This window comes from Nomascus leucogenys, chromosome 8 (genome assembly GCF_006542625.1).
Source record: "Nomascus leucogenys isolate Asia chromosome 8, Asia_NLE_v1, whole genome shotgun sequence".
NCBI lineage: Eukaryota > Metazoa > Chordata > Mammalia > Primates > Hylobatidae > Nomascus > Nomascus leucogenys.
Window position 1 is genome coordinate 99,084,775 of NC_044388.1, and position 22,862 is coordinate 99,107,636.

At 38.2% G+C, this 22,862-nt stretch overlaps 1 protein-coding gene across 4 annotated transcripts in view; it reads left to right on the plus strand.

Annotated features, from left to right (window-relative positions):
- The window catches only part of RABGAP1 (RAB GTPase activating protein 1), a 176,147-nt gene that overhangs the window by 21,072 nt on the left and 132,213 nt on the right, over positions 1-22,862 (plus strand). For 2 of the 4 annotated variants that reach the window (XM_030817779.1, XM_030817778.1), the window contains one exon: positions 4,362-4,560. In XM_030817779.1, coding sequence (XP_030673639.1) covers positions 4,411-4,560 — 150 coding nt within the window. In that variant the 5' untranslated portion in view covers positions 4,362-4,410. Of the gene's footprint in view, positions 1-4,357; positions 4,561-22,862 lie in introns of those variants that run through there. The other 2 variants (XM_030817781.1, XM_030817780.1) reach the window with 2 other exon arrangements.

The window sequence follows — 22,862 nt, forward strand, 5'->3', positions numbered from 1 at the left end:
AAGGCTGCAGTGAGCTAGGATCACACTACCACATTCCAGCCTGGGCAACAGAGCAAGACCCTGTCTCAAAAGTAAAAGCATCCTTGAACTTGCATCCACCAACCTGCCCTGTTGGTAACTGGACTTGTTACAAGGATCTAGGCTCATTACTTCTGTAAAAAGAGGAGACAAACTGTGAGTGCTTACCTACCAAATGCCAGGCTATTCATATGTATCTTATTTCAAATGGGATAATAATCCTTTATCTATTTTACAGAATTGTTAGTATGATAAAATGAGATAAAAATGTGTACATTTTATTCCTTTCTGTGATACATAAAGGATTTTTATTCAAAGTACTATTTTGCTTTTATTTAGGTATTAACAACTTAGAATGTGAAATTAGGAAATTAATTTATTTATTTTTTCCTCAGTAATGTGTTTCCTAACTAACAACCAAATTAACTCATACAGGCACTGTAGACATAAGCCAAGAGGTAGAGATAGTGTAAGTATTTTAATTTGGATTACTTAAATCAGTTAATAACTTAAATTTTTTTGAATTTGAAGTTAGTTTCTGAAAAGCTATAACTATTGGGTGCTTATAATATTCTTTGTGTATTGTTAAATGTTTTATGTATAGTCCTTAGTAATTTATATAGTAGCTCTGTGAGATCGATAGTATAACATTACCTCAATGGAAACTGAGGCTCAGTGTGACAAGCTCTTACTATTAGTGGTAGAACCAGTATCTTTTTTTTTTTTTTTGAGACAGAGTCTTGCTCTGTTGCCAGGCTGGAATGCAATGGCACGATCTCGGCTCACTGCAAGCTCCGCCTCCCCGGTTCAAGCAATTCTCTTGCGTCAGCCTCCCAAGTACCTGGGACTACAGGCATGCGCCACCATGCCCAGCTAATTTTTATATTGTTAGTAGAGACTTGGTTTCACTGTGTTGGCCAGGATGGTCTCGATCTCTTGACCTCGTGATCCTCCCACCTCGGCCTCCCGAAGTGCTGGGATTATAGGCGTGAGCCACTGCGCCCGCCCGGAACCAGTATTTTAACTTAGGTTTTTCTTAATTCCTAATTGTGTGCTTCAGCATCACAAATATGACCTCTGTTCTTTTTGTCAATTTATAAAAGGTGGCCTTACTTTTTCCTTGGGTGGCTCTTGCTCTTTTCCATCTTTATTTGCAATTTATCCTACTTCTTTAACAAATAGTTGAGCACCTGCTGTGTGCCAGGCATTATTACAGGTGATAGAGGTTCAGCACTTAATCAGACATAAAAATGCCTGCCCTCATGAACCTTAGGTTCTAGTTTACATTATACTTAAATTACCAAAATATATGTCAAATGGTTATAGGTGCTGTGGAGAAGCGGGGTGGCAGTGCAGGGTGTTGGAGGGAGGAATTTTGGTACTTTATTGTCAATGGGAATTAGAATTAAAGTCTGAAGGATGAAGAATTAGAGTAAGGGACTTCTTATGGTAACTGATGTAAGTAGGGATTAAAAAGAAATCCCTTATGGTCTTGAGACAGAGGTTGTGAATCTCTAGAATTTGCCAGAAGTGCAGCAAGTTCTGGGGTACCTCTTCATTGTGGAGGCCAGGGAATGGGTGGTTTTATCTATGTTTGTGGAGCTGATGGACTACTCCCTCTTCACTTCTGTCCATGGAGGCCAGAGAAAAGGAATCTTATTGTATAATTTTTCCTGTACTACTTAGTGTTTTGATAAACCTCATTCCTGCTGAGTGATTCAGTTACTTTCAGTTGCCAAAACAAATAATAAAGTATTTTATAAAGTGTATTTTCCTATCACCTTCTCAAAGAAAGTAGGTGGAACTTTGAGCTTGCCAAATCTCAGTTCCTTAGTGTAATTACCAAAGTACATTGTTTTTGAGTCCAGAGTAGTAGTATACAAAGTTGTTAGTGTCTCTGAGACCAGAGCTTTAGACCACTTTCCCAGGCCCTCTGCCATCCAACTGTTAATCACATTATAAAAGATGGATAAAAGACTTAATTGATTGAGCATGGAAACTTCTCTTAAAGTACAAATTCTAAAAAAAAAGTTAAAGACTCCTTTACCCAGTACTGAGTGTTTTGGGACAAGGCCCAAATTTGTGGCATTAGAAAGGCTTCATAATCGAACGGAAAGAGTATAGCCTTTGGAGTCAGATAACTGGGTTTAATTTTTGACTTTGACTCTAACCACATTACATTGAACAAGTTACACCATCTCTCTAAGACTTAATTTCCTCATTTGTGAAATAGAGATGTGACAAATTAAAAGGCACTCACCATTAAATTATGAAACAACATAATAGATATTGTAGAAAAATCAAATGTAAAATGCTGTAGGAACAGATATAAGGGAAACAGTTCTTTGGATTCTGGGGTGAGAACGGGCAAGTGGACTGAGAAGACTACTAAGAGAGGGAGATTTTTACATCATGAGTGAGGAGTTGGAGTTGATCAAGTACAAAAGTGAGGAAACCACTTCAGGAAGAGAATCCTGTGAGGGCAAATATCTAAAGGAATAAAGTATATTTCCTCAGCAAAGGTCTAAGTTAGTCCTTCTCCCAACATGTTCCCATAATTTTCTTTACCCTAAATCAGTACTTATTAGGTACGATTTGTCTCTGTTCGCTACTAAATTATAAACTTTGGGGCAAGAATCTATTTTCTTTTGTTTATCATAGCTTACTCTTCATACATTAACCACTCAATAAGTATTCATTGAATGGATTAAGTGAAACATTTTTCTTTGAATTTTTCAAAAGTACAATTTGAAATGTTTTTGAATGCCATACTACGTATTTAGATTTGGTCTTATGAAATGCAGATGTGTAATAGCTGTTAAGCAGGGGAATTAGTTTAAATAAAAGGCAGCAGAGAGTCCAGGGTTCTAGCCTTAGGTTATGTGCCATTAACTGGTTAAATGACCTTCCTTCTTTCGGGGTTGCCATTTCTTTATCTAACAGTATTGATTTGTAAGTTTTTTTTTTTTCCTACTTTTTACTCTGCCATCAACTTGGTTTTAGATTTCTAAGTTTTCTTCCAACTATAATACTCAGGGATTGTGTAGTTTCTCCTGCCAGATGTTTATATGTGGGCCTTTTAGGGGAAAATTTTGTTTGACACATGGTGTATGCTCCATAAATATATAGTCAATGATTAAAAATCCAAAGCATAAATCAGGACTTCTCAGTCAGAGAAATTAAACAGATTTTTAGAACCTTAACATCTTTGAGGTACTAGATGAACATGAAGCCATAGTTACTTTTGTTAGTTAATGAGTATAACGTTTTATTGTTTTGTTGATGTTTTGACAACCAAATGAAACATTGCCACAAAGTTTGCAGAACTAGGTTTTAAAATGATGGTGAGTTTAAGTTTCATTCCAAGACTCAATAAATAATTGAATGAATTTTCATAAGTGACACATATTTATACTTTTTGCTGGGAATTTTTGGTATGAAACCCTTATTTGGGTAATGTTCATATTGAGCTGCGTTCTAAGAAACTGTGGTGTGGGAAGATGCAGTTTTTAATGAACTTCTCATTTCCTACTTTGTAAGGTATTTCCAAGCTCTAGAATTTATGCTAAAGTTTAACTGCCTTGAATTTTTCCTGCTGGGTGTTAATGTGAAATTTGGCCTGTCAAAACCATGTTAATATTTTAAATTTAAGTATCAATAATGCTAGGAAAACCTTATTGTGCCCTCACAATAATTAAGTGCTTTCCATTTCATTTACATGTACAACTTTAAAAATTAGAGGGTAGGCCGAGGCGGGCAGATCATGAGGTCAGGAGATCGAGACCATCCTGGCTAACACGGCGAAACCCCGTGTCTACGAAAAATACAAAAAATTAGCCGGGCATGGTGGCGGGCACCTGTTGTCCCAGCTACTCCGGAGGCTAAGGCAGGAGAATGGCGTGAACCCAGGAGGCAGAGCTTGCAGTGAGTGGAGATCGCGCCGCTGCACTCCAGCCTGGGCGACAGAGTGAGACTCCGTCTCAAAAAATAAAAAAAAAAATTAGAGGGTAGAAAACAGAAGGCTAGTACTTACATATTTTTGGAGGCTAAGACTTGAATTGCAACTTAGCCCAAAGAAATCACTGTAAGTAGTTAGGGTTATCCTGAAGGGAATATGTTTTATTTATTTTTTTGAAGTCTGAAATATCTTGGCCTTGAATAGCATGAAATTCCCTTATTATCTGGAATTAAAAAAAACCCTAAGCTATAAGTAGTGAAAGTCTTAGGAAAATATTTTTGAAGCATTTAAAAAAAAATTTCGTATATGTTGTGTAAGAAGTAGAGTGTAATTGAATATCTGGCAGACATTGTATATGAGTATCTTTATGGTTTTTGTTTTTCAGGCATTAAAAAATATTTAATCATTCATGTGTTGAGACTCATTCTTGAGTTATGGATGACAAGGCTTCTGTTGGAAAAATCAGTGTCTCTTCAGACTCAGTATCTACTCTTAATAGTGAAGATTTTGTCTTGGTTTCCAGGCAAGGAGATGAGACACCATCTACAAATAATGGAAGTGATGATGAGAAAACAGGACTCAAGGTAAAAACTCTGTAACCTAAGATTGTTTTGCTTAGCTTTTCTAAGCCCATTGCAAAACTTGGCCTTAACAGAAAACAGATACGGGAGGAAAGTGAGAACATGGAAGTAATATACTTCTTTTTCTTTAATGTTAAAGAATTTTATTTGCACCTAGTGAGTAGTTTATATTTGATTAAAGATTTTCACGCTGAGTAGCTTTTCCTAAATTTTTCAATACCCTTAAGTGTCAAAACTAGTGGTTATAGTATAAACATTTGTCATTTTAGTATTGTTTTCACTTTTCCATTGAATTACAAGTACTTGTTTTGTTTGGTACTGGTTTACATAATGTGAGGGCACTGGCAGGTCAAAGATACTATTTACGAAAATGTGTTTTAGGATTATTGAAACAACTTTAAATACCTGGCCATTTTTTTTTTATAATTTCTCAGCCACTATTACTTATTTTCTAATGCCCTATTATTGTTCTACTCTTTATTGATATAGATAAAAACAGATTATCTGTTAAAGTTGTCATTTAAAATATAAGTAGCTTTAAAAATGTTTTAACTCCTGTTAACATCTTTTCATGCAACAAATGTTTACTAAGTAATGACTATATGCCAATTATTGTTCTAAGTACTGGGGATATAGTGGTGAACAACTCAGGCAAAGCTCCTTGCCCTTCTAGAGCTTTAATTCTAATGGGGGAAATAAGACTCTAAGCAAATAAGAAAATAAATATATCAAATAAATTTAGGTGCTGTGAAGAATAACAAAACAGGATATGTGGATAAACAGTGAACAACATTATGATTGTTCCTTGACTTTTAAAAATTTTTGTCAAAATGAGAATACTTGAACACAGGATGGGGAACATCACACACAGGGGCCTGTCGTGGAGTGGGGGGAGTGGGGAGGGATAGCATTAGGAGAAATACCTAATGTAAATGACAAGTTAATGGGTGCAGCATACCAGCGTGGCACATGTATGCATATGTAACAAACCTGCACATTGTGAACATGTACCCTAGAACCTAAAGTATAATTTAAAAAAAAAATTTTTGTCAAAAATTTGAAAACTTGCCAGGTGTTGTGGCTCACACCTATAATCCTAACATTTTGGAAGGCCTTGGCAAGTGAATCACTTGAGCCTAGGAGTTGGAGACCAGCCTGGAGAACATGGCAAAACCCCATTTCTACAGAAGTTTAAAAAATTAGCCAGGTGTGGTGGTGCACACCTTTAGTCCCCACTACTTGGGAGGCTTAAGTGGGAGGATCGATTGAGGCCAGGAGGTGGAGGCTGCAGTGAACCATGATCACACCACTGCACTTCAGCCTGGGTGACAGAGTGAGATCCTGTCTCAAAAAAGAAAAAACCCTTACTCTTACTCATAAATATATAGAGGAATAAATAAAAAACAGTAAAACTTGAAAAAAATTAATAAGAGTGAATGACAGGTGCTTTTTTGGAGAAGGTCTTGAGATGACATTTGAGGTGAGGCCCAAATGAAGTGAGGTAGAAGGCCATAGAAAAATCTGAGAAAAGAGCTTTCCAGTTAGAGCAGCAAATACAAAGACCATGAGGAGAACCACCCTTGCTAGGACAGGGGTTAGAGCAGAGTGAACAAAGTAAAAAGCAGTAAAGGATGAGATCCAATAGTGGGCATGGGCTGGATTGTGTAGAACCCTGTGGAGCTTAGTAGGAAGTATGGGGCTTTGTTAAAAAAAAAAAAAAAAAAAAAAAAAAAAAAAAAAAAAAGTGAGTGGAAATTTTGGAGAGTTTTGAATGGGATCATGATCTAATTTATATTTTTAAAAGCTCACTGGTTAAGAGGGACTTGTAGGATGACAGCATGTTCTACTCACCAGCAGAACTGGTGACAATTACGAAAATAAAACATTTAAGGTCTCTGAAAGTGTTTTAAAGGAAATACAGCAAATGACAAAACATTTATTCAAGAAAATTTACTAAAACTTGGTCAGGGGGCAAGAACCTGTTATTGGTAACAAGATCTGCCCTTTCCTTACCCTGTCCCAGCTGAGAGAGATGGTAACTCCTCTCCATATTGGTGCAGTGAAGAAGACAAGAATCCCTGTCCCCCACCAGCTCCCATTCTGAGCAATCTTCCAAAGCAGGAGCAAGATATCAGTATTTCTCATCCTGCTTCCCCATACCTGTTTCTGGCCAAGCGTGACTAAGGGTTGGGGGCCTTGTTTTTCTGCCCAGCCCCTGCTCCTGGGACAGAGGCTTTACTTTGGGCAGAGCAACTAACCCTGGGGTGTCACTCAGTGACACACAGTGTGTCATTGTCTCTACTTCCAGCTCCAAAGCCATGTCTCAGAGATTTTACCTTCAGGGAAAAGTTGGCCTTAAAGCAACCTTCTTAAAGGAATGGGCTTCATTCACGACAGAGTATAGAAAAGTTTAAGCCTAAGGTTACTCTAAAAAATAGTGGAGGTTGTGGTGAAAGGTAACTGGGGAAGATTGGTAGATTGATGGGACATTTAGACTTGACTATAGATGTGCTCATTTGCCTGAGGAAACTAGGCAAAGACACAGCTGGGAGGAGATCACCAAGGGTCAAAACAAATCTCAACCCTTGACCTCTGGAACTTTCACTTCAAAGATACCCAAGTTTGATTGACTTAGACTGTGGAGCAGTTTATACTGTAGTGCATTGTTGAAATCATTACAACAATCAGACAGCAATTAGTGTAATTTAACAAGCTAGATGTGGTCAGAGAAACAAAGAGTCAGTGAGAGCCCTGCCCAAACCACTCTCATCCCAAGGTGACAGTGAGCAATCTCAAGTCTGAGCTCCCTGAGGAGCAACACCAGAGGCTTAACACTGGACAATGGAATCTACAAAAATCAACTAGCCAGTCACCCAATAAACAAGCATCAACAATAACAAACCTTGCAGTGGGGGAGGCCAGTACTCAGCGTTGGTACTGTATATTATCTCAAGTATCTAGTTTCTAACCAAAAATTATAAGACATTCAGACAAACAAGAAAATATGACCCAGATATCCTGTTAAAAAAGCAAGCAACAGATACTGCCTATGAGAGTGACTGGTTGGGTTTAACACAGAGCTTTCAAGGTAGCTATTATTAATATATTCAACAAACTAAAGGAAATCACGTTTAAAGAAATGAAGGCGTGATGATAGTTTCACATGAAATAGAGATATAACGAGATAGAAATCATTTTAAAAAGAAGCAAATGGAAATTCTGGAATGGAACATCACAGTAACTGAAATGAAAAACTCACTTGAGGGCACAACAGTACGTTTAAACTGGCAAAAGAAAGAGTTAATGAACTTGACGATAGATCAGTAGAAATTACTCAAAGAACATGAAGAAAAACAATGTAGAAAAAAACAGGCTCAGAAAAATATGGGAAACTATTAAGTGTACCAACATGCTTGTAATAGGAGTATCAAAAGGAGAGGAGAAAGAAATGACTAGAAAAAAAATTTTAATAATGTCCAAAAACATCCCAAATTTATTTTAAAACAATAATTTATACATCCAGGAAGTTCAATGAACTCCATGTAGGATAGATGCAAAGAGATTCACAAAGAGGAATATCTTGGTAAAAATGCTAAAAGCCAAAGACAAGGAAAAAATCTTGAGAGAGCAGCAAGAGATAACTGACTCATCAACTTATAAGGGAACCTGCCCGTAAGATTTATAGCTAACTTCTCAGCAAAAAAATGGAGGCAAGAAGCCAGTGGGACAACATATTCAAAGCACTTAAACCAAAAAAACTGTTAACCAACAATTCTATGTCAGCAAAGCTATTATTCAAAACTGAAGGTTCCTTGAAGTAAAGGCATCAGAGGTAAAAACTCAGAGAATTTGCTGTTGGCAGACCCACCTTACAAGAAACACTAAAGGAAATTCTTCAGGCTGAAAGCAAGTTACTCCAAATGATGATTTTAATCCACATGAAAAAGAGCACCAGTAAAAGTAATTATGTAGTAATAACACTATAAATGCATATTTTCTCCTTTTCTCTTTTGTGTTGTGTATATATCATGTGTATCTATATAGGCACTTAATAGCTGTAAAGTTCCCTAAGAACTGTTTAAGCTGTATCCCATAAATCTCCGTATATTTACTGCATTTTACTGCAGTACTATATAGTATGTATGTAGTATATTGTTGGGCCTATGAGATGCGGAAATGTAATATATTTGCCAATAATAGGAAAAAGGGGATAAGATAGGGACAGATCTGTGTTTGGGCTAGGAAATAACTCCATATAGTAACTCAGATTCATAAGAATAAGTGAAGAAAACCAGAAATGATAAATAAGAAGGCTAATATAAGAAAAGCTTTAAATGTACATTGGTTCTTCTCTCAACTTCTTTAAAGGTATATATAAATTATATAAAGTAATAATTGTGACAGTGTATTGTTGGACTTCTAACATTTATAGATATAATGTTTATAGCAATACCACAAAAGGCAGGGGGAAGGGAATAGAGCTATGTGTGAATAATGTTTCTGTTTCTCAGTGGAATTGAGTGAGTATAAATCAGATGCTCATTCTGATAAGATGTACATTGTTTCAAGTCCAACAGAGCTTAAAGATTTAAAACAAAACAAAACAACAAAAAAAGAGTAATCCCAGCACTTTGGGAGAGTGAGGTGGGTGGTTTGCTTGAGGCCAGGAGTTTAAGACCAGCTTGGGCCACATGGTGAAACCCCGTCTCTACAAAAACAAACAAACAAACAAAAAACCCCCCACAAATCAGCCAGGCATTGTGGTGTGTGTCTGTAGTCAGAAGGCAACTTGGGAGGCTGAGGTGGGAGAATTACTTGAGCCCAGGAGGTTGATGCTCTGGTGAGCCATGGTCACACCACTGCATTCTAGCCCAAGTGACAGAGTGAGACCCTCTCTAAAAAAATAATAATAATAAAAATAGTACATTGTAAGTTCCTAGAGGAACTACCAAGGATACAAGTAAAAATATATGTGGAAAAAAATCATTAAAGAAATGTAAATGCTATATTAGAAAATATTTACTAAGTCCAAGAGAAAGCAATAATAGAGGCACAAAAAAGATAAGAGACACACTAAAAATGATAAAGTTGGCACTCCTGAATCCAGCTATATTAATAATAATACTAAATGTAAATAGATTAAGCAGTGTAATCAAAAGGTGAGATACTGTTAGATTGGATAAAAATATATGATCCAACTGTATGCTGTCTACAAGATATACTTTAGATTTAGAGATACAAATAGATTTAAAATAAAAGGATGGAAAAATATAATGCAAACAGCAATTATAAGAAAGCTGGATTGGCTATTCTGACTTTAGACAAAATAGACTTTAAAACAAAAAACTTTACTAGAAGTGATATATGAATAATGACATTTTGTAATGAGGAGGATCAGTCCATAACAAACATCTAACAATTACATACCTAATAACCAAGCACCAAAATGCATGAAGCAAAAACTGACAGAAATGAAGAGAAAATGGGCAATTCAAGAATATTTGTTAGCCGGGTGTGGTGGCTCATGCCTGTAATCCCAGCAATTCAGGAGGCTGAGGCGGGTGGATTGCTTGAGCTCAGGAGTTCGAGACCAGTCTGGGCAACATAGCAAGTCTCTGTCTCATTAAAAAAAAAAAAAAATTATTGAAGATTGTAATACACTGCTTTCAATAATGAAGGGGACAACTAGGCCAGTCAATAAGGAGATAGAAGCCCTGAATGACACTGTTGACCAACTAGAGCTAACAGATCTCTGTAGAACACTCACCCCAACAGTAGCAGAATGTTCATTCTTTTCAAGTGCACCCAAAGTATTAATCCAACCATAAGGGCAGAAAACTAGAAATCAATAACAGAAGTAAAACTGAAAATTCACTAATACAGGGAAATTAAACAACATACTCCTAAATAAAAAGTGGAAGAAAAAAATCAAAAAGGAAGTTAGAAAATACTTGAAATGAATGAAAATCCAGATGCAATATACTAAGACTTATGGGATACAGCTTAAACAGTTCTTAGGGAAATTTATAGCTGTTAAGTGCCTATATTAAGAAAGAAGAAAGACCTAAACTTAATATTCTAACCTTCCACCTTAAGACCCTGGTAGAAAGGTACACTAAGCCTAAAACAATCAGAAGGAAGGAAAATAAAAGAGCAGAAATTAATGAAACAGAATAGAAAAGCGGTAGAGAAAAATCAGTGGAACCAAAAATTGATTCTTTGAAAATACCAACAAAATTGACAAAGCTTTAATTAGATTAGCCACAAAAAAAGAAGACAGTTTACTGGAATCATAAATGAAAGGGGATAATACTGCTGATAATACATAGAATTATGAAGGAATACTAGAGTTGTGTGCCCATAAATAGGTAATTTAGATGAAATGGACAAATTTCTAGAGTGACACTAACAAAACTGATAAAATAGTCTGAACAGATCTGTAACAAAGAGATTGAATTGGTAATCAAAAAAGTACCCCAAAGAAAACCCTGGACTCAGGTGGCTATACTGCTGAATTCTACCACATACTTAAATAAGAATTAATGTCTATTCTGCACAAACTCTTCTCTGCAATAGAAAAGTAGGGAATACTTCCCAACTTACTCTATGAGAACACCATTACCCTGATACCAAAATCAGACAAAGACATCAAAGGGAAACTGCACACCAATGTCTTTAATGCATATGGACACAAAAATCCTTGAAATACTAGCAAAGTGAATTCAGCTGGTATATAAATATAAAAAGGATTACATACCATGATCAAGTGGGAGTTATTCCAGGAATGTAAGGTTAGTTTAACATCTGAAAATTATTAATGTAATACACCATATCTATAGAATAAAAAGCAAAACCCACATGATCATCTCAGTAGATGCAGAAAAAGCATTTGACGAAAATCTAACACTTTTCATGAAAAAAAGAAATGAGAAAACTCAAACTAGAAATACAATGGAACATTTCAACCTGATAAAGGACATTTACAGAAAGCTCACAGGTAAAATCATACTTGACGGTGAGAGATTCTCCCCCCCGCTAAGTTTAAGAATAAGACGAGGTCTACAATCACTACCAGTCTTCAACATTGTGCTAGGGCCAGGTGCAGTGTGGCTCATGCCTGTAATCTCAGCACTTTGAGAGGCTGAGATAGAAGGATCACTTGAGCCCACGAGTTTGAGAACAGCCTGGACAACATACAGAGACTCCATCTCTACAAGAAAAAAAATTTTTTTTAATTAGCTGAATGTGGTGGCATGCCCTTGTAGTCCCAATTATTTGGGGGCTGAGATGGGAGGATCTCTTGAGCCAGAGAGGTCAAGGCTGCAGTGCGTTGTGATCATACCCACTGCACTCCTACCTGGGCAACAGAGGGAGACCCTGTCTCTACTTAGAAAAAAAGATATCAAGAAAAGTGAAAAACAAAAACAAAAAAATGCAGTGAAAGAATTTGTAAATGATAATAGTTCTAGGAAGTATAAAGAACTAAACCATCAACTGCTGAATGGGTAAACAAAATGTGGTATACAGTGGAATATTATTAAGCTATAAAATACTGATACATGCTACAACATACATGAACCTTGAGAACATTATGCTGAATGACACGTCATTCACAAAAGACTACAAATTACATAATTTCATGAATATGAAATATTCAGAATAGGCAAATCTTTAGAGACAGAAAATTAGTAGTTGCCTAGGGCTGGTTGGAGGAGTCTGGTGGGAATAGAAAGGTGATAACTTAAGGGTATATTGTGCTGCTTTTTACAATGTTTGTACTAAAAAAATTTTTTTTGAGACGGAGTCTCTGTCGCCCAGGCTGGAGTGCAGTGGCGTGATCTCAACCCACTTCAACCTCCGCCTCCTGGGTTCAAGAGATTCTCCTGCCTCAGCCCCCTGAGTAGCTGGAATTACAGGCATGCACCACCATGCCTGGCTACTTTTTGTATTTTTAGTAAAGATGGGGTTTCACCATGTTGGCCATGCTGGTCTCGAACTCCTGACCTCAGGTGATCCGCCTGCCTCGGCCTCCCAAAGTGCTAGGATTACAGGCGCAAGCCACCGCGCCTGGCCTGTGCCACGTTTTGAGGTAATGAATTTGTTTTAAAATTGACTTTGGTAGTTGCATATATCTGTGAATATACTTAAACCATTGAACATACATTTTAAATGAATGAATTGTATGGTTTATGAATTATATCTCAATAAGTCTTTTCTAAAATCTCCCTGGACAATTAGCAGGAAAGGGGCAAGAGTGGTAGCAAGGAGAGCAGGGGTAAATGTGCTCTGATTCAGAATATGTTTTGGTATTAATGTGGGTAAATTAGATGTAGGGTATGAGGTAAAGAGAAGTAGATGATTCCTAGATTTTGGCCTGGGCTGTTTAGTCTAATCCTGAACTAAAAAGTAATGGCATTACCTCAGTAATGCCATTTACTGAGATGGGAAAGAGAAAGGTAAGTCCAGAATTGGGTCAGGAGAACATACTACATTTGAGGTGTTAGCTGTTTCTTTGGAGATGTCAGGTAGGTAGTTTGATAGTTGGAAGTATGAGAGTAATACTAAGGAAAGGTTGGTTGTAGCTGTCATCAATAGTATTTACATGCTATTTAAAGCTATGAAATTTTTATGGCTGGGTGCAGTGGCTCACGCCTGTAATCCCAGCACTATGGAAGGCTGAGGCAGGCAGATCACTTGAGGTCAGGAGTTTGAGACCAGCCTAGCCAACATGGTGAAACCCTATTTCTACAAAAAATACAAAATTAGCCAGGCATGGTGGTACAGCCTGTAATCCTAGGCACTTGGGAGGCTGAGGCAGGAGAATTGCTTGAAGCCAGGAGGCGGAGGTTGCAGTGAGCCTACACTGTGCCATTGCCCTCCAGCCTAGGTGACAAGAGTGAAACTCCGTCTCGAAAAAATAAAAAAATAAAGCTATAGAATTAGATGAGACCACTCACAATGTGAGTGTAGATATTGAAGAGACAAGTGATAACAGTTGGTTCTTAGGGTACTTCAATATTCAGAGATGAGATGAAGAGAAATCAACAGAAAAAACTGACAAGAAATAACTCCTGAGATATAAGAAAACCCAGGTGTATTACTTCGTTTTCACACTGCTGATAAAAACATACCTGAGACTGGGAAGAAAAAGAGGTTTAATGGACTTACAGTTCCACACATCTGGGGAGGCCTCACAATCATGGCAGAAGGCAAGGAGGAGGAAGTCATGTCTTAGGATGGAAGCAGCCAAGAGAAGAGAGAGATTGTGCAGGAAAACTCCCGTTTTAAAAACCATCAGATCTCATGAGACTCACTATCACGAGAACAGCATGGGAAAGACCTGCCTCCATGATTTAATTACCTCCCTCCAGGTTCCCCCCCATAACACATGGGAACTGGGGGAGTTACAATTCAAAATGAGATTTGGGTGGGGACACAGCCAAACTGTATCACTAGGAGAGCAGAATTCCTTGGAAGACAAGTGAGGAAGGTGTTTCAGGAAAGCAGTAGTGATCAGGTATGTCTGATTTGGCTAATAGATTAATTTAGATAATAAGTGAAAAATAAGATGCAGGCCTTGGGGATCCTCAAGAATAATGGGGTTTTTTGGAGAGATTGGACTGTAGTAAGGTTAATGTGGATTCATTAGTAAATAGGAGATGAGAAAGAAGTGGAAATAAATACAGACAACTTTTTCAAGGACTTTTGCTGTAAAATGAGGGCAGAAAAATTGAGTGATAGCTGCAGGGGTTATGGATTTTATTGAATGATTGTAGAATATTTATATATTGGCAGGAATTATTTAGTAAAAAGGGATTATTACTAGTATGAAAGGAGAGCAGAATCTTTGATTAGGGAAAAGAGTTTCCTGTGCGTAAGTAGAATAGTTAGCCTAGGAACAGTTTCTAGAAATTAAGACAGCAGTAAATATGCAAGTAAATCCATCTTGTCTCCTTTTGGATTTCCTCCATTTGAAAATTTTCTTGTAAACTTTCAAAGTAGTTTGACTTACTCTTCCTATTTCTACTTTGATTAATCATTTATAGTACATGGGGGGAACCCTCAGGTATCTTCCAAAGAACAACTTTTTTTGCTGTCTCATATGTCTTTTTTTTCCTGAAAAAATTTTTTTTTTAGACAGAGTTTCACTCTTGTTGCCCAGGCTGGAATGCAGTGGCATGATCTCCACCTCCCGGGTTCAAGTGATTCTCCTGCCTCAGCCTCCTGAGTAGCTGGGATCACAAGCACATGCCACCACACTTGGCTAATTTTTTGTATTTTTAGTAGAGATGGGGTTTTACCATGTTGGCTAGGCTGATCTCGAACTCCTGACCTCAGGTCAGGATCTACCTGCCTTGGCTTCCCAAAGTGCTGGCATTACAGGTGTGAGCCACCATGCCCTGCCTTTTTTCTTAATTTTTAATTTTTGTGGGTACATAGTAGGTGTATATATTTATGCGTTAATGTGTATATATGCATTACATGAGGCACGAGACATTTTCATACAGGTGTGCAATGAGTAATAATTACCTCAGGGTAAATAGGGTATCCATTACCTTAAGCGTTTATTCTTTGTGTTACAAACAATTCAATTCTACCTTTTTTTTTGAGGTGGAGTCTTGCTCTGTTGCCCAGGCTGCAGTGCAGTGGTGCAATCTCAGCTCACTGCAACCTCCACTTACTGGTTTCAGATGATTCTCATACCTCAGCCTCCTGAGTAGTTGGGATAGTAGGCATGCACCACTATGCCCGGCTAATTTTCATATTTTTAGTAGAGATGGGGTTTTACCAGGTTGGTCAGGCTGATATTGAATTCCTGGCCTCAAGTAATCTGCCTGCCTTGGCCTCTCAAAGTGCTAGGATTACAGGCATGAGAAACTGTGTGTGGCACAGTTACACTCTTTTAGTTGTTTTTAAATATTCAATTAAATCATTTTTTACCAGCAAAGTTATACTCTTTTACTTTAATTTTTATTTTATTTTATTATTATTTTTGAGACAGAGTCTTGCTCTGTCACCCAGGCCGGAGTAAAGTGGCAGGATCTGGGCTTACTTACTACAACCTCCGCCTCCCAGGTTCAAGCGATTCTCCTGCCTCAGCCGTGTGTGCCACCACACCTGGCTAATTTTTGTACTCTTTACACATAGAGACAGGGTTTTGCCTTGTTGGCCAGGCTGGTCTCGAACTCCTGACCTCAGATGATCCGCCTGCCTTGGCCTCCCAAAGTGCTAGGATTACAGGTGTGAGCCACTGCCCCCAGGTAGTTATTTTTAAATGTACAATTAAACTATTTTTACTGTAGTCACCCTATTGTGCTAGCAAATACTAGGTCTTATTCTTTCTAACTATGATTTGTCTTGTTTACCAGAAAGAAATACCTGTATAGTCATGCACTGCATGACAACATTTCAGTCCACAACCAACTGCATGTATGAAGGTGGTCCCAAAAGATTATAATACCATATTTTTATTGTACCTTTTCTGTGTTTAGATATGTTTAATATACGCATACTTACCATTGTGTTAGAATTGCCTACAGTATTCAGTATAGTAACTTGCTATACAGGTTTGTAGCCTAGGAGTAACAGGCTATACCATACAGCCTAGGTGTATAGTGGGCTATGCTTCCTAGGTTTATGTAAGTACACTCTATGATGTTCATACAACAGAACTGCCCAACAGTGCATTTCTCAGAATGTATCCCTGTTGTTAAGCGATGCATGATTGTGTTTTGTAGACAAGGAAATTGAGGAAAATGTTTTCCAAATTTAAAATATTTCCTCTGTGTGTTTTAATTTCAGTACATCTGTATATTATGTAAGGTTATTATGTATAGAACTGGAATTGAGGAATTATTAAAATTGTTAAATCTTTAAGGTCTGTCATCAGAGGAATGTATAATAGTATTACTGGAGATATCTTGCGCAGTGGTACTCTCCTTTTTGAAACCTTGTATCGTTTCTCAGCCCCTAGTAGAATGACTAACAAAATGACTTAAAAAAAAAAAAAAAAAGATTTGTAGAGCGTCTTATCTATCTTCCTAACAATTTTTTTTTTTTTTTTTTTGAGACGGAGTCTCGCTCTGTTACCCAGGCTGGAGTGCAGTGGCACAATCTCAGCTCACTGCAAGCTCTGCCTCCTGGGTTCAAGCCATTCTCCTGCCTCAGCCTCCCGAGTAGCTGGGACTACAGGTGCCCACCACCACGCCCGGCTAATTTTTTGTATTTTTAGTAGAGACGGGATTTCACTGTGTTAGCCAGGATGGTCTCGATCTCCTGACCTCGTGATCTGCCCGCCTCAGCCTCCCAAAGTGCTGGGATTACAGGCGTGAGCCACCACGCCCGGCCCTTCCTAACAATTTTTTTTTTGCCATTTCAATGTGGTATAATATGGAATTTAAAACATTTTATTTTATTTTACTTTATTTTGTAGAGGCAAGGTCTTCATATGTTGCCCAGATTAGTCTCAAACTCCTGGCCTCAAATGATCCTTCCACATTGGCCTCCTAAAGTGTTGGAATTACAGTTGTGAGCCACCACGCCTGGCCAGCGTGACATTAAATAAATTCCAAGGCTCTCGAGTTTTGTTTGTTTGTTGAGACAGAGTTTTGCTCTGTTGCCCAGGCTGGAGTGCAGTGGCACAATCTCTGTTCACTACAACCTCCGCCTCCTGGGTTCAGATGACTTGTGCCTTAGTCTCCTGAATAGCTGGGATTACAGTCATGTGCCAGTGTGCCCCCATGCCCGGCTAATTTTTTTTTTTTCTTAGTAGAGATGTGGTTTTGCCATGTTGGCCAGGCTGGTCTCGAACTCTTGGCCTCAAGTGGTCCACCTGCCTCAGCCTCCCACTGTGCTAGGATTACAGGTGTGAGCCACTACGCCAGGCCCTGGAATTTTTCTTTGTTTCTGTTTTAGTGCTAACATTTATGCTTGGGACATAAACATAAAAGTGGAACCATGAGTTGGGTGTGATAGTGTGTACCTGTAGTCCCAGCTACTTAGGAGGCTGATGCAGGAGGATTGCTCAAAGCCAGGACTTCAGGGCTGCAGTCTTCTATAAGCATGCCTGTGAATAGCCACTGCAATTCAGCCTGGGCAACATAGTGATACCCTGTTTCAAAAAAGAAATGTTTTTTTAAACTTTTATTTTAGATTCAGGGGGTACATGTACAGGTTTGTTACAAATGTATGTTACATGATTCTGAGGTTTGGGGTACAATTAAACCCAGGTAGTAAGCACAGTACCCAATAGATAGTTTTTTCAACCGTTATCCCTCTGTCTCCTTCCCTTCCTACCCTCTGTTGCAGTCCTCAGTGTCCATTGTTCCCATCTTCATGTCCATGTGTACCCAATGGAAAACATATTTTAAAAGTCTGTCACTATTCCACCCCAAAATTCCAAAAGTCCCAGTTGAGTGTCTTGTTGAAAGGTCATTTGAGAGCTAGTAACTATCACAGGATAAGAATTCCCATTTTTGAAAATATGATAACCTACACAGCCTAAGAAATTTCCAATATAAAATAATTAGGAAAGCTGGCTGAAATGTAACAAATACCTTTTTAATGGACTAGCTGTATTTACAAGAAAGTAATGACAGTCTTCAAGGAACAAAAACAAAGAGGGGACTGAAAGCTGGAACTATACATATGGGCTGACATTTGGTCTGCACTAGGATTTTTTATTCTTTATAACCAAAGTGCTTGGATTTTGATAACTGCGTTGGGCAAGAGGTAAGGCCTTGGGTTTAGAGAGAGAGGTGTTGGAGCTGAGATCTCCTCAGAAAGTGTACTCAGGGGCTACGTCCTAACTTGAAAGGATAGGGTAAAAATTCTACCTGTAGTCACAGGAAGAACATAAGGAAACTTAACATTTCTTAGCTTGGACACTAATTTGGAGGAGGGTCTTGCTGGTAATTTGTTCCCACAGGCTTGCCTTCATGTATGTTTAGAGTTTGAATTTACACTACTTGTATGTTCCTTGGTTGGTAATACTCCAGGCACCTTACAGAAGCAGTTGCAGAACTACTCTGGAAGAACATACTCGCCACTCAGGCTACATGGTATTTCCCCAGATAACCCTCTTAAAGCAGAGCACACAATCCAAAATTTACAAATATATACAAAGAATTATTTATTATGAGCAAGTTAGCAAACTCCAGCAGAATTGAATCCCACTAGAACTTGGGCATTAGAATTATTAGGTATAACCTTAAGGGAAATATGATTAAAATCATTAAAGACTTAAAGCAAAATTAGAAAACATTTATGAGTTCATGTCCTTTGTAGGGACATGGATGAAACTGGAAAACATCATTCTCAGTAAACTATCGCAGGGACAAAAAACCAAACCGCATGTTCTCACTCATAGGTGGGAATTGAACAATGAGAACTTATGGACACAGGAAGGGTAACATCACACTCCGGGGACTGTGGTGGGTTGGGGGGAGGGGGGAGGGACAGCATTAGGAGATATACCTAATGCTAAATGACGAGTTAATGGGTGCAGCAAACCAACACGGCACATGGATACATATGTAAAAAACCTGCACATTGTGCACATGTACCCTAAAACCTAAAGTATAATAATAAAAAATAAAAAAAAACATTTAAAAATAACAAAATATCAAAAAATTTAAAAATTAAGCCAACTAAAACTGGAATTCTGCAATTAAATTTAGAGCCAGTGAAATTAAAAGTGCAGCAGATGTGTTAAACAGCACATTACACATGGCTGAAGAGAGAATCAAATACTTGGAAAATGGATCTGAAGAAATTATCCAGAATAGCATTGAAAGATAAGATATGAAAGACCACTTAAGAGACATGAAAATTAAGATGAGAAGGACCAATCATCTTAAGTGTTCTATAATAAGAGAATGGTGAAGATGCAAGAAAATACTTGAAGAGATAATAGTTGAATATTTTCCAGAAGTGATAAATGATATAAATCATTGGCTTCAAAGAACACAGTAAGTCCCAAGTGGAATGATAGTAGAACTGGAGAACATCATAGCCAGAGAGAAAATAATACAAGGCTGAATGAGAATAGAGATGAACTGGACTTGGTGCCTATATTTAAGATGCTTATAGCTTAGGGTAGATGACAATTATTAAAAATCTTGTTACATTTGTTTCTATTAGTCTTTCCTTTGTAACAAATTACCTCTGCCCGTTGTAGTGGCACATGTCTGTAATCCCAGCACTTTGGGAGGCTGAGGCAGGAGGATCACTGGAGCCCAGGAGTTCAAGACCAGCCTGGGCAACAATAGTGCGACCCTGTCTCTTTTTTAAAAAAAATAAAAAAGTAAGGAAAAAACTCCAAATTACCTCAATACTCAGTGGATTAAAACGATTTCTCTTGATTTTGTGGATTGACTGGTTGGTTTTTGCCAATCTTGCGCTCATACAACTTCATCTGGTGGGTCAGGTGGGGACTGGGCTTGAGTAGGATGGCTAGGTCTCCTTCCATGTAGTCGCTCATCTTAGGCTTCTTCACAGCATGGTAGTCTTAGGAAAGGAGTAGCAGCTGTAAGGCCCTTAGGGCTGAGGCTTAGAAATTATACCACGTGGATTCTCTTATTCAAAGCAAGTCACAAGTCCAGTTCTTATTCAAGATTTTGGGTAAATAGGCTATATCTCTTGATTGGAGGTGTTGTAGAGATTCTCTGGCCATATTTAATTTTCAGCATCAGTATAGTTAGATGAATGCTGTGGTATAGATGAGCAAAGGGTGCTATAGAACAGAGGATGGAAACCTGACTCAGCTTGAGGGAGGGGTCAAGGAAGGCTTCTTGGAGTTGGTAATGCTTTACGTAAGCCCCTTAAAGAAAAGTGTTATGTGATGGTGTGGTTATAGAAAACATAGAGGTATGGCTGGGCGTGATGGCTCACACCTGTAATCCCAGCACTTTGGGAGGCCAAAGTGGGAGGATTGCTTGAGCTCAGGAGTTGGAGACCAGCCTAGGCAATATAGTGAGAGCCCATCTCTCTCTATCTCTCTCTCTCTCTCTCTCTCTCTCTATATATATATATATATATATATATATTACATAGAGGTGTATTTCTTTTTTTTAACCTAGTCATCCATAAGCAGGTATTTTTCTTAATAAAATGTTTTGACAACTCATATCAAAATGTGAGAACTTTCCATAAAAGCAGAATATGTATTTTCTCCATCTGACTGACTATATGTTCCTCTCAGTTGGGAATCTTAGCTCTTACCCAAAGATACTCTATAAATACTGGTTGGGGATGCATTGATGAACTAGTGTTTCTTATGCAGAAAGATCAGTTACTTTTTTTTTTTTTTTTTGAGACGGAGTCTCGCTCTGCTGCCCAGGCTGGAGTGCAGTGGCGTGATCCCTGCTCACTGCAAGCTGTCTCTCGGGTTCACACCATTCCCCTGCCTCAGCCTCCCAGTAGCTGGGACAATAGGCGCCCAGCACCATGCCCGGCTAATTTTTTGTATTTTTAGTAGAGACGGGGTTTCACCGTGTTAGCCAGGATGGTCTCGATCTCCTGACCTCGTGATCCACCCGCCTTGGCCTCCCAAAGTGCTGGGATTACAGGCATGAGCCACCGAGCCCGGCCAGATCAGTTAATTTTTTAAACTCTTTAATCCTCATAGGGTTTTCTTCTTGAAAAATCTAATTGACATTATTTAGATGGAAGAAAATTGCCAAACTTTATTAAAATAGCAGATAACAAAAGTCACTCTATCTCAGTAATGCCATAACTAATCTTCTGATTTGGTTTCCGATACTGCTTTTTTAGAACCTGATAATCTGCTGGACATGGTGGCTCACGCCTATAATCCCAGCACTTTGGGAGGACGAGGCAGGCAGATCACTTGAGGTCAGGAGTTTGAGACAAGCCCGGCCAACATAGCAAAACCCCATCTCTACTAAAAATACAAAAATTAGCCGGGTGTGGTGGCACGTAGCTGTAATCCCAGCTACTCAGGAGGCTGAGGCAAGAGAATTGCTTGAACCCGGGAGGCGGAGGTTGCGGTGCGCTGAGATCATGCCGCTGCACTCCAGCCTGGGCGGCAAGAGCGAAACTTCGTCTCAAACAAAGAAAAAAAGAACCTGGTAATCTTGTCCTCTGTAATGCAGATCTTTTATTCAGCGAAGTTACTGAACATGAGCTCAGTTTAATTAAGAGGGTTAGAGTGGTGGTGGTGGTGGAGACACATCAGTAAATATGTCATGATACAATTCATCATGTACTAGAATCTAGGTATGAGCGAACTGTGTGAGAACGTAATTGTTGCCTAAGGAAGAAAAGAAAGGTTATGTATAGTAGGTGATAGTTGAGAACATATTAAGAATGTCCTGTACAAAGAAGTGAGTCTGTAACGTGGTGAGATCCAGAAGCTTGAAAGAACATGGAGTCAGGACTACTGTATGTAGAAGAATTGATTGTATTTGCTTTTCTTTTCCTCCCAAGGTGGAAATGGCTTTGTCATTTTTTTTTTTTTTTTTTTTTTTTTTTTTTAGTTATAATAATGTCTGCTTGATATAGAAAACCAGGCAGTAAGAGAAGTAACTAAAACCCGGCCATGGCCAGATGCGGTGGCTCATGCCTGTAATCCCAACACACTTTGGGAGGTGGAGGCAGGAGGATTGCCTGAGCCCAGGAGTTCTAGACCAGCCTAGGTAACATGATGGGACCCTGTCTCTATTTTTAAAATAAAAAATTAAAATAAATAAAACCCATCCATAGTCCTATTACTTAGTGAAACAGTCGTAAATGTTTTGGGCCTGTCTTCAGTTGACTTTTCAGGATAAATTCACAAGCTGCTGTTCTTTCCCCTCCTCTTTTTATTTTAAAGTAATACTAGAAATTCTAATGGTAACTTTATGTTGTTTGGTTCTTCCTTCATAGGGTAAGATAAAGAGACTGATAATCAGAACAGCCATGGTTTATAAAGTAAATCATAAACAAATTTACTGATTTAACAAAGATCACAGAATGAGTGTGTGAGCAGATTTAAAATTAGTAACTAAATCTTCAAATATCCAAATTGGACTTTTGGTTATTTTGTGTCATGTATTCTGACACAGCTAAGGTTATTTAGTGTTATAAGCAACATACATACTTCTTAATTGCTCAGCTTTTACACTGAAGCTCAGCAGTATTACTCAATTTGAACCATTTTCGTTTGTGTTTTTACTGCAGTAGGATTAAAATAGTGGAAACTGTAGATCATCAGGAATTCTTCTTTAATTTTCTGATCATCTAGGGACTTCTCAAGCACAAACTGTCCCTTCCTAAGCATGTTTTCTTGAGGGCCTAAATATCCT